Source organism: Parasteatoda tepidariorum, chromosome 5 (genome assembly GCF_043381705.1).
Source record: "Parasteatoda tepidariorum isolate YZ-2023 chromosome 5, CAS_Ptep_4.0, whole genome shotgun sequence".
NCBI lineage: Eukaryota > Metazoa > Arthropoda > Arachnida > Araneae > Theridiidae > Parasteatoda > Parasteatoda tepidariorum.
Window position 1 is genome coordinate 86,758,428 of NC_092208.1, and position 13,440 is coordinate 86,771,867.

Here is a 13,440-nt window from a genome sequence, read left to right on the forward strand (position 1 = left end):
ATTAAAATATTTGAAACTGGAAAATTTATTTATGTATGAAGGTGTCAATTTTATTTTTCTTAATGAAGATTGACAAAATCAAAATTTATTTCAAGAGGACGAGAAAAAAATATCTTATGCAAAATGTAAATTTTTCAAGTTCTTTGTAATAAGTGCTTGTCAATTATATATATATATAAAAAATTCTAGTTATCTTTTAAGCGAAATTTTGACAAGTGCTTTAAATTTTGGACTCCTTGGCTTTTTTCTTCTGATCTCCGTATGAACCCTTATTTAATCAATTTATAATTCTGTATGTAGGTTTGAAATGTATTATTATATTTGATACACATTTAGGTGATTTATTTCGCAAATTAAGTTTTCATTTTACTGTTATTATATTAATGTTTATTATTATTGCGGTTTCTCATTTTTTTGAACTCATGGTTTTCGTTTCCCTATTTTATGTTTATAATATTAATAAGACTTTTAAAGCAAAACTTTGTAACTAAGAAACTTAAACAACACTGTTTTCTCTTAAAAATAAAACGTTTATAAAAATATTTAATTTAATAAAAAAAAAATATAAACAAAGTTTTGCTGTCAATGTATGGGAATGTGTCATCATTTAAATTACATTATTAATACATTTTTTAAAATGTAATTATTTTTCAATAATTCAAATTGAAGTTCTTTGAAATTAAAATATTTGTTTTCTAAGGTAACTCTATCAAGATATAATTTAATCTAACGTGGTTTCTTTAGGAAAACTTTTTATTCTCTTTAAATGAATTTTTACTTAGTTTAAATTTTCTGCCCAATTGAGTTAAATAAGCTGCAAAAACATTATCGTAATATCATTTAGAATTATTAAAAACTGATTGAATTTGGCAATTTAAGAAACAATTAGTAATATTTTTGTGAGGATGAATATGATTATTTTGGTTTTGCTACTTTTTGTTGTTGTTGTCGTGGGTTATTAAGGCAAGGGGTGTGATTGTTTTTATTTTTCAGTACCGATATCTATGGCTAACAATTCGACTTCTGCCACACCCATACATCACACACGTTTTATAGGATGAACCCATTCATTTATCAACAGATCATAACTTAGACCAATTCAGTACCCCCAGAAGCATAATTTCTTATGGGAATATGGGGAACTTTGTGACCTGACAGATTTAACGTGTACCAGTTTACTGCACTGGGTGTTTTCGGCCTTCTGGATTTGATTTTCGCTATTTCTTTCTTTTTTTGTGTGTGGTATACAAAAAAAGACCTTGAAAATTAAAAAAAAATGTTAATATACGCTAAAAATTTACATAATTAATTATTAAAAATTTAAAAAACACCTTTGCAAATAGACTTAAAAAAAATCGCTTTAGACTCTCCGAAAAAGAAGCGTCACTACTTTCGAAAAATAAAACTATCTTCTCTTCTTTCAAGCACATTTTTTCGGTTAATTATTTCCTTATTTTTAGTTTTGTCTAGAAGTTAGTTAAAACGGAAAAGATTATTAAATTAGGATTGGTGATAAAATTTAAATGTTGCTTGCCAATTTTTAGGAAGACAGTTGTCATTAATACTGTGATCACTCTCAGAAACCCAGCTGCAATTTGTGCCTTCCATCTCGTGTGCAAACTTTCGAAATTTAAATTAATGATAAATTCTATTTCGAGATAAATTCATCTTGAAGTGGAATCACTTGTATATTCGGCAGGAACAGAACTCCAATTATGTACTTACAAGGCTATCCCAGATACCCACACGTGTGACTTTTGACGTCAGCGTCAGTTATATAGTGGTAACTCGTCGCACTTTGTGGAATTTTCGAATGAGTTATAAAGTAATTAAATTGTTTATATTCACAGTTTTTAGGAAAAGGTTTAGGTTTATATTCGCAGTAAAATTCTAATTTTTTTGCAGTCTTGTCCTCTAATAACAGAAAAAAATAATTAATACCTGGGCTTCTTTTTTGTGAAAATTACAAATTAGTTTCAGAGTATTTAAACTTTCAAAGTTTTGGTATTTCCTTTATAAAATACTGAAAGTTAAAAGCAAAGAATGCTAATTTTTTATATTGTTTGGAAACAGCGAACATCAAATACTGAACTTTTACTTATTAATTTTTTAAAAAAAGAAATAGGATTATTTTAATGAGCCGATTCGATTCACAAAATATTCTAATTCTTTTCAATATTTGACGCTAGTTGCCGATCATCAAGTTATTTGTAAACCCGTTCGTGGGGTAGTGAGAAATTATGTCGTCATCTTCGCTACAATTTTTTTCTTCTTTTTTATTTAAATTTAAATGATTTATCAATTATTTTACTTATTGTCTAAAATAATTGCGTGCAAAATAGTTAAATAAGTAATGTATTAAAATATGTAGAATCGTGTCAATTTTCTTAAACATGCATTTTGAGCATTGACACAAATTTTTCTTTGTCCGGAATAAAAGGCTCATCGACAAGGAATATTTTCTTTACTTTTTTTAATTTAACCAATGATTTCGTGAAAATTTTAAAAGAACGTGTTTTCATAGTATTTTCGTAGGTTTTATGCTAGTTTATTTTGCTTACCCCATCATAATAAGGTTTTGCGCAATTTTTTTTAAAAAATTACTTATTAAGATTTACGTGGAAAAAGTTTATATGTCCCTTATTTCGTTTCCTTGAAAAAATATTTTCTGTTTCTGTGTACCTTATAGTGGCATTAAATAAAAAATGCAACAACAAGATTTAGCACTTGCTTATTTTTTAACTTAAGCAACATGAAGTTTAAAAAAAAAAAATAGAAAATATAGGAATCATTTATTTATCCCTTTTGAATGAAAGGTTTGAAATTTCAATACTTTTAATTTATTGAAAAAGGTTTTTAGTGCAAACCTGTTCGTAACTATAAAAAAAAAAAAATTCTGACATAATGTTGCCGTAAGGTTACATGATTTTGTGGTAATGCTTCTTGTTAATGAGAAACTTGTAAGTATGAAAATATTATTTTATACGCACAATTATCACGATTATGATTTATTAGTATTCGTGATCGAAATTCTTAAATTCGCCACCTAGAGAAACATAGGTCGGAAGTAGCTCACAACAAGTAGTGAATTTACTGTAGTCGCTACTTTTTTAAAAAGTAGTGCACTAATTTTTGGAATTTGTTGGGTAAATCTTATCGGGTCCGTTCCGTCAATGCAGTAAAATGACCCTGAGGCTGTAGCAGAGCACTAACAGAAATTTATTTTAAATCACGTTTAACTAACTAGCTATTATGAAAAATAGATAATTAATCATTTTGGTCACACGTTTACAGAGCGAATTGCATACTCGCGAAACGTTGATGTTTTTTAAAAAGAAGGGAGTGAAATTTCGATTTACAGAACACAAAAAAGTAAACGGACTACTCTGAATAACTTTAATGATCGGATCTTTACGTTCTAGGACTCGATCTAAGTGGTTCGAGGGGGTGAACTCATATGCGATAACTAATTAGTGCAGACGATATTTTAAGTTCGAATTCAGACACAAAAACATACTTTCATCGAATAAACATACTTTTCTTTCAACTTCTCCCCAAAAATATAGGAAAAATATGGTCCCCATAGTATGGTCAGGTGAGCCAAAGTTTGGATCCCCTAAAATTTGTTTCACATATTTCGACCTCGAGAGCTTTTTAAGCGGTTTGAAATGCACACAATTTGCACCCACTTATTTGTTTGTCCAAAAATAATTCTATGCAAAAAAAAGAAATTCTAGTAAATTTTTATTATTTTTCATTAGTTTATTTAATAATAGTTGAAAAAATTTCGCACTGTAAGGTATAAAATTTTTTATACCATTTTAAAGCATGTAATTTTATATGGAAAAATACAAACTTTGAAAAAATATTTCCTGGGAAGTTAAAATTTAAAAATGTCGTATATTTAAAATTATATTTCCCGGGAACTATTCTACCTCTTTTGCTCAACTTTTGTATTTTGCTATATAATATGGCTTACTTTAAAATGTTGTAAAAAATTGCATACCTTACAATCATACTTTTTTCAACTGTTATTAAATAAAATAATAAATATTAACTGAAGCAAATTTTTTGCACGAAACTGTGTGAAAAATTTATAACTGTGTGAAAAATTTTTTCAATTCACTTGAAACTTTCTCGAGATATGGTGAAATACGCAAAAAATAATATTATGAGGTCCACATTTTGAATCCCTTTCTGAATCAAACTATGGGGATAATATTTCCCAGATTGCAGTTACCCCATATTTAGAGGGAGGGGGGAGCAGAAATCCGAATCCATTGAAAGAAGGGTATGTTTATTCAGAGAAAGTACTTTTTGTGACTGATTTCATAACTTAAAATATCGTCAGCACTAATGAATTATCATATATGAGGTCAACTCTTCGAACCTTTAAGATTGAGTCTTACAATGTGAAAATCCGAACATTCGGGGTCAAAAAGTAATCAAAGTAGTCCGTTTTTTTTTAACACATTGTATTAATTTTTATAGTGGAAATAAAAGAGCATTTAGCAATTAAAAAATTGCAAGTATTTGATAGCATTTACAAGTATCATGGCCGTGGTAGCCCTGTTGTTAGAGAACCCGACTGTGGTTTGAAAGGGCCGGGGTTAGGTCAGTGACTCCGGAAAGACCGGTTTCATGCCTTTAGGCCTTCTCCCTTCCCTCTCCTCCTCTTTCCAGTTGTATAGGAATGTACTACGATATTTTCCCTTTTCTTAATATTTTTCCTTTTTATTTAATAAAAATAATTTTTAAAATTTCTGTGATACTTTTCTTTAGAACTATGTTTAATGTAGTCTTCAGTTCCATATAGTTTTCCAACTTCAAAGATTTTAATCCCTATGAAAATCAAGAGAGAAACTAACATACTTCCTTCCTCTATCTATGACTTTCCACACGCTAATGGGGAAAGCATGCGAAGTGTTGCCATAGGTAGAGAGTTCTGCTCTACGCCACCTGCAACCCATTTCGATCGCCAATAAGCAATACACGTGCTTGTTAAATTCATGAAACCAAAAGCCCTGTGGTTGGTTGCTAAGCAGTGCCATTGGTACAGGGATCTGAAGAAGATTTCCTTTTTCTTCAGATCTATGTCTTAATAAAGGAAGTGACTTCAAGATGCAATTCCTTCTGTCAAAAAATACACAAAATCAAAAGATGACCTCAAAGAAAGACTTCGAATCAAATAATCAAGAAACCTCTACTATTACGTTTATTATAAAAAGGAAGATTTCTTTACAACAAAATTACAGAATCGCCGAAAATTCAAAAGACAAATCTTAAACTCTCTCAAAACTATTATTTACATTCTAAACTTACCATGGCAACCACCAAAAAAAACTTCTCGTTGCCATCTTTAAATAGGAGCAAAATTAGGCTGCGCATAAGCACATAATATTTCACACCTTCTGCAGAGGTTTAAAAAGTGCTATGACATTTCTTCGAATCATACTCAGTGATGTTTCCCAGACCGTTGTCAATAACCCATTGTGTAGCTGTAGGGTGACATGAATAACGCGCCTCTCTAACTATCGCCATCATGGCATACTAAATGATATTAGGGATCACTCGCACTGGCTCCGCATTCGCATAAGTGATATTTTGGCATGCATTGAGAAGAGATTATCCCTTTTCTTAGATTAGAGAAACTTGCTTGCTCTATGCCCTATTCGTAATTGCAATGCTCGAATACGCCATTCGGGAAGGAGAGAAGTTTTATGTCTCAGCACTTTTCCTCTCCTCCTCTTTTCAGTTCCTATGAATGTACTGCGTTACTTCCCCCTTTTCTAATATTTTTCGTATTTAATTGAGAAAAATATTTCGTAAATTTCTATGACTTTTTTTTAGAGCTAAGTTCAATGTTGTTTTTAGTTCCATATAGTTTCCTAACTTAAAAGTTTTTAATCTATTTGAAAATCAAGACAGAAACTAAAGATNCAAGCTCAGAAACACAGCTGCAATTTGTGCTTTCCATCTCGTGTGCAAACTTTCGAAATTTAAAATAATGATAAATTCTATTTCGAGATAGATTCATCTTGAAGTGGAATCACTTGTATATTCGTCAGGCACAGAACTTCAATCATAGGACAACCCACACGTTTGACCTATGACGTCAGCGCCAGTTATATAGTGGTAACTCGTCTCACTTAGTGGAAATTTCGAATGAGTTATGAAGTAATTAAATTGTTTAGATTCACAATTTTTAGGAAAACTAATCGCAGTAAAACTCTAAAGAATGCTAATTTTTTATGTTGTTTGGAAACAGCGAACATCAAATACTGAACTTTTACTTATTAATTTTTTAAAAAAAGAAATAGGATTATTTTAATGAGGCGATCCGATTCACAGAATGTTCTAATTCTTTTCAATATTTGACGCTAACTGCCGATCATCAGGTTATTTGTAATCCTGTTCGTGGGGTAGTGAGAAATTATGTCGCCATCTTCGCTACGATTTTTTTTTCTTCTTTTTTATTTAAATTTAAATGATTTATCAATTATTTTACTTATTGTCTAAAATAATTACGTGCAAAATAGTTAAATAAGTAATATATTAGTGGAAAAAAACTAACAGGTTTTGAAAATAGTAGGAACAAAATAATTTAAGCTAATGAATTATATCATTTTGCATAGATTACACCTCGAATTTTATAAATAAATACATTTTAAAAGAGTTAAGTTTAAATTCAATATTTTGTCACGTTTGGTGAATTAATAATTACATTGTTTGTTTTTCAGATATTAAATAAATGAAAGTTCTTTTGATTTTCATGCTTAAAAATTATTTCACTTTGATAATAGAAAATCTATTTCCTTAGCTGTTAGTAAACTTGATTTTATAATAAATTAAACTTTTAAAGATATCTTCATTTGTTGCTATTAATATATTTACGATAAAAAATCATACTTATTTCTTAACGTTTTCCTCTCAGAGAGCAGAACACTTTACCTGTGTCAACACTTCGCATGCTTTCACCATAAGCATGTGGAGAGTCATAGGAGAAGAAAATACGTTAGTTTCTGTCTTGATTTTAAACAGATAAGAAACTTTTAAGTTAGAAAATTATTTGGAGCTGAAAACTATATTGAACATGGTTCTAAAAGAAAGAGTTCAGGAAATTGAAAAAAAATATTAAGAACCGATGTTCTCACCAGATAGCGTATTCGAACACGATTTTGAATTATGTCTGTTTTCTACAAACACGCATTTTGATCTGTGTCCATTTTCGTAAACATGCATTTTGAGCTGTGTCCATTGTCTTAAACACTTCTTTGATTTTACACTTATAAAAAATATGTAGAATCGTGTCAATTTTCTTAAACATGCATTTTGAGCATTGACACAAATTTTTCTTTGTACGGAATAAATTGCTCATTGACAAGGAATATTTTCTATTTAATTTAAATTGATTTAATTTAAAAAATTCATATAATGGTGATTTCATAGTATTTTCGTAGGTTTTGTGCTCGTTTATTTGCTTTCCCTATCCCAAGGTTTTGCAGAATTTTTTTTTTAAATTACTTATTAAGATTTATGTGGAAAAGGTTTATATGTCCCTTATTTCGTTTCCTTAAAAAAATATTTTCGTTTTCTGTTTTTGTGTACCTTATCGTAGCATTAAATAAAAAATGCATCATTAAATTTTAAAAAAATGCTATAGGAATAATTTATTTGTCCCTTTTGGATGAAAGGTTAGAAATTTCAATACTTTTAATTTATTCAAAAAGGTTTTTAGTGCAAAAATGCTCGTTACTATATAAAAATAAAAAAAATTCTGACACAATGTTGCCGTAAGGTTACATGTTCTCTGAGATTTTGTGGTAATGCTCCTTGTTAATGAGAAGCTTGCAAATATGAAAATATTATTTTATAAACACAATTATCGTGATTATGATTTATTAGACTTCGTGATCGAAATTCTTGAATTCGCCAACTGGAGAAACATTGATCGGAAGTAGTTCACAACAAGTAGTTAATTTACTGTAGTCGCTACTTTAATCAGTAGTTTGCTACTTTTTTAAAAAGTAGTGCAACTAATTTTTGGAATTTGTTAGGTAAATCTTATCGGGTCCGTTCCGTCAAAGAAATAAAATGGCCCTGAGGCTGTTAACAGAAATTTATTTTAAATCACGTTTAACTAACTAGCTATTACGAAAAATAGATAATTAATCATTTTGGTCACATGTTTACAGAAGGAATTGCACACTCGCGAAACGTTGATGTTTTTTAAAAGGAAGGGAGCGAAATTTCGGTTTACAGAACATAAAAAAATAAACGGACCACTCTGAACAACTTTAATGATCGGATCTTTACGTTCTAGGACTCAATCTAAATGGTTCGAGGGGGTGATCTCATATGCGGTAACTAATTACTGCAGACGAAAGTTTAAGTTCGAATTCAGACACAAATACATACTTTCATCGAATAAACATAGCTTTCTTTCAACCTCAATTTCTCTCCCCAAAAATATAGGATGCAGCCGCAATCTAGAAAATGTGGTTCCTATTATAGTATGGTCAGGTGAGCCAAAGTTTGGATCCCCTAACATTTGTTTTACATATTTCAACCTCGAGAGCTTTTTAAGCGGCTTGAAATGCACACAATTTGCACCCACTTATTTGTTTGTTCAAAGAAAATTCTGTGCAAAAAATAAATTCTAGTAAATATTTATTATTTTTCATTAGTTTATTTAATAATAGTCGAAAAAATTTCGAACTGTAAGGTATAAAATTTTTTACACCATTTTAAAGTATGTAATTTTATTTGGCAAAGTACAAACTTTGAGCGAAATCGAAAAAATATTTCCTGAGAAATCAAAATTTAAAAATGTCGCATATTTAATTTTTTTTTGTATGTTTTGTTCGTTTACGTCGCACTAGAGCTGTGCAATGGGCTATTGGCGACGGTCTGGGAAACATCCCTGAGGATGATCCGAAGGCATGCCTTCACAATTTTGATCCTCCGCAGAGGGGATGGCACCCCCGCTTCGGTAGCCCGACGACCTGCACGCGAAGTCGAGCACTTTAAAGTAGAGCAGTTTAACGGGGACCAATACCGCACACCCTCGGTCCCTAAGCAGACTGATCCAAGTGGTCACCCCCCAGCACACTGACCGCAGCCAGTGATGCTTGACTTCGGTGATCTGCTGGGAACCGTGTCTTAACGATCAGTCCTTTGCAGAACTCGTATATTTAAAATTATATTTCTCGAGAACTATTCTACATCTTTCGCTCAACTTTTGTATTTTGCTATATAATATTGCATACTTTAAAATGTTGTAAAAAATCTTATACCTTACAATCATACTTTTTTCAACTATTATTAAACAAAATACTAAATATTAACTAAAGCAAATTTTTTGCACGAAATTATCTTTGGATAAACGAATTTTATAGCTGTGCGAAAATTTTTTTCAATTCACTTGAAACTTTCTCGAGATATGGCGAAATACGCAAAAAATAACATTATGAGGTCCACATTTTGAATCACTTTCTGAACCAAACTAAGGGATAATATTGCCCAGATTGCAGATACCCCATATTTAGAGGGAGGGGGGAGCAAAAATCCGAATCCATTGAAAGAAGGGTATGTTTATTCAGAGAAACTACTTTTTGTGACTGATTTCATAACTTAAAATATCGTCAGCACTAATTAATTATCATATATGAGGTCAACTCTTCGAACCATTAAGATTTAGTCTTACAATGTGAAAATCCGAACATTCGGGATCAAAAAGTAATCAGAGTGGTTCATTTTTTTTGACGCACTGTATTGATTTTTATAGAGGAAATAAAAGAGCATTTAGCAATAAAAAATTGCAAGTACATTGATAGCATTTACAAGTATCATGGTCCCGCAGTGGACTGATCGTTAAGACACGGTTCTCAGCAGATCACCGAAGTCAAGCATCACTGGCTGCGGTCAGTGTGCGGGTGGGTGACCACTTGAATCAGTCTGCGTAGGGACCGAGGGTGTGCGGTATTGGTCCTCGTTAAACTGTGCTACCGTAAAGTGCTCGACTTCACGCGCAGGTCGTCGGGCTACCGAAGCGGGGGTGCCATCCCCTCCGCAGAGGATCAAAATTGTGAAGGCATGTCTTCGGATCATCCTCCGGGATGTTTCCCAGACCGTCGCCAATAGCCCATTGTGCATCTCTCGTGCGACGTAAATTAACAACAACAGCAAGTATCATGGCCGTGATAGCCCAGTCGTTAGAGAACCGGACTGTGGTTTGAAAGGGCCGGGATTAGGTCAGTGACTCCGGAGAAACCCACTGAGTATAAGTGATACACGTGCTTGTTAAATTCATGAAACCAAAAGAATTGTGGTTGGTTGCTGAGCAGTACCATGGGTACAGGGATCTGGAGAAGATTTCCTTCTTCTTCAGATCTATGTCTTAATTAAGGAAGGGACTTCAAGATGCAATCCCTTCTGCAGAGGTTTAAAAATTGTGATGGCATTTATTCGAATCATACTCAGGAATGTTTCCCAGACCGTTGTCAATAATCCATTGTGCAGCTGCAGTGTGACATGAATAACGTGCCTCTCTAACTATCGCCATCATGGCATACTAAATGATATTAGAGATCACTCGCACTGGCTCCACATTCGCATAAGTGATATTTTGTTATGCACTGAGAAGAGATTATCCCTTTTCTTAGATTGGAGAAACTTGCTTTCTCTATGCCCTATTCGTAATTGCAATGCTCGAATACGCCATTCGGAAAGAAGAGAAGTTTTATGTCTCGGCACTTTTCTTCTTTTCAGTTCCTATGAATGTACTGCGTTACTTCCCTCTTTCCTAATATTTTTCGTATTTAATTGAGAAAAGTATTTCGTAAATTTCTATGACGTTTTCTTTAGAGTTATGTTCAATGTTGTTTTTAGTTCCATATAGTTTCATAACCTAAAAGTTTTTAATCTATTTGAAAATCAAGACAGAAACTAAAGGTGAAACTGAAAACAAGGTGAAGGCATGCAAAGTGTTGCCATAGGTAAAGAGCTCTGCTGTACGCTTGTACGCCATCTGTAGCCCATTTTGATGACCAAAAGTAAAGAATTTTAGCACCGCCCCTAATATCGGTATTTACTTAGTTCGTTTTGGCAACAATCTATTGCATTCATGTTGTTTTGATCGTCGGTTGAACTAATTTTCTGGAAGAAAGATGGTAAGATCATATTGTAATCTTTATTAATCTTTGTTTTATTACAATTAAATTTGTTTATTGGTGTATTTTAAGTATGGAGAATTATCTTTTCCTTTAATTCCATTTGTAATTTTTTGTATTGATCTTAAACAGTTAAGATGGTTTTCACATAATTATTATCCATTCTATCACCAAATGAATGTTTTCCTTTTTTCTAATATATATCTTTAGTTAAACACGTTACTGTAACATTTGTTTGATTAGCAATTTGTTAATTACAGCTAATAAAGTTCTACTTGACAACTAAATTTATATAACAGTATATTTTAATTTTGTAATTTGTATAATTTCTAGGGTCGTGTGCGAACAAAGACCGTAAAAAAGGCCTCTCGGGTCATCATTGAAAAATATTATACTCGCCTGACGGTTGATTTTCACACAAACAAAAGGATTTGCGATGAAATTGCCATCATTCCTAGCAAGAAGCTACGAAACAAAATCGCAGGGTAAAGTTTCTTCATAAAATCTATTTCAGTATTCTTAAGAACATTTTACCGTACAAGTAATTGTACAGCATTAGACTTTTAGTATATCTGTGTTTTAATTGTATACAATTCATTGATTATTCAAAATAGAATTTTTGACTCGATTATTTGAAATCAGGGTTGGCAAGGTAAGGTTTAGGACAGAATGGATTAATCCAAGGTTTAAACTGTCTTAAAACCCCATTGTCCAAAGCTCTTTTACTCAAATTATGTCACAATTTTATCTGAACAATATTTGAAAGGTAAAATAAACATAGAACTAATAATATTGATAATTAAATCTACTAGAGAATATTTGTTATTAAAAGTGTAATGTTTTATCAATATTGTTTGACTCTTCAATTTAAACTACAAACAAAGGAAGATTAATCACAAGTTCATTTGGTCCTCTTAACGTTCAATAGCACATAACTGAAGTTTGACTTTGACAAATTTAGTTTTTTGAAACAATTATTATTTTTATTTAATATTGCTTTATTTATCCTTATGCAAAAGCATAATTAAACAGTATTAAAAGCATATTTATATTTCAAGGATAAGGTATTCACTTTTGCCGTTCAATGAATTGTGGAGCTTCAAAAATTATAAACCTTTTCCTATTATATTATTTTCCTTTGTTAAGTTAAAGTAAGTTGTATAAAAAATTTCAAATATTTATGTATACATGTAATGTAATTTTTATGTGTACAATGGTTACACATATAGAATTTTTACCTTTTACCAAAGTTCAAGGTTTTGGACGCTTTAAGACAATTAAGTACAGTTTTAGTCAGTTTAAGACAGTAAAACCCACCTGTCCTGTCCAAAACCCCTTCCCTGTTTGAAATAGAATATTGATTGTTGGTTCAATGTTATAAATTTAATATATATGTTGTAAATAATCCTGTTAAATATTCCATTGAAGCAATTTGTAAATTTTTTTTGAAGATTTTTTTTTTCAGTTGGTTAAGATTTGTAACAATACTGTTCATCTCTTACAAATTATTTTGTAACTAGACAGATAATAGTTCATAAGCTTAAGTAGAACCACAATGATCCAGGGTTTGAAAAAACCCGGGGATTTTTGAAAAAACCCAACCCGCCTGGGTTTTATTGAAAAAACCCGGGGAAAATTGAGTTTTATTTGATAAAACCCGGGGAATTTGGGTTTTTTCATTTAGTGCTCATAAATTTCACTGTGAAAATATTTTTATCCATTAAATAGAGTTGTATAAGTAAACACTAAAATTTCATCTGACTTTTACCTGTAGTAAAATTAAACTGGAATAAATATTTAATGGTCTTCCATGTTTTTATAATACGATTAATAGAAAGTGAAATTAAAATTACGTATAATTAAAAGAGTATCAGTTACTTGCCCCTTTTTTCAAATATTTAGATAAATATATGCATTTTTAGATACATTTAAACTTTATAGTTTCAAAAGACAAATTAATCTTAAAATACATACACTAAAAAGCATATATAAAAAGTTATAGCTTATTTTTAAAATCAGAAAATAAAACTTTAAATTTGTTTATTGTTGTTTAATGTATCACTTAATAGAAATTTTTTTTTGTTTGCTTTCAATATTTTTAAACATGATTAAAAGAAACAAAATAAATTGTATTCAAATGAAATCTTAAAAATAATATTTAAAAAATCTTAAAAGTAATATTTTAATTTTTAACTGTTTTTTAATTGTGATAAACTTTCTCCAAATAGTTAAAAATTGTCAGCAGATGTTAAGAGTTAACTTAAAAAAA

The 13,440-nt window shown here is 30.8% G+C and overlaps 1 protein-coding gene across 1 annotated transcript in view; it reads left to right on the forward strand.

The window, feature by feature from the left end:
* Nucleotides 1-11,016: 11,016 nt before the first annotated feature.
* Nucleotides 11,017-13,440, forward strand: part of LOC107450488 (ribosomal protein S17) — a 13,402-nt gene continuing 10,978 nt past the window's right edge. The window contains exons 1-2 of the mRNA XM_016066294.2: nucleotides 11,017-11,171; nucleotides 11,505-11,656. Coding sequence (XP_015921780.1) covers nucleotides 11,169-11,171; nucleotides 11,505-11,656 — 155 coding nt within the window. The 5' untranslated portion in view covers nucleotides 11,017-11,168. The remainder of the gene's footprint in view (nucleotides 11,172-11,504; nucleotides 11,657-13,440) is intronic.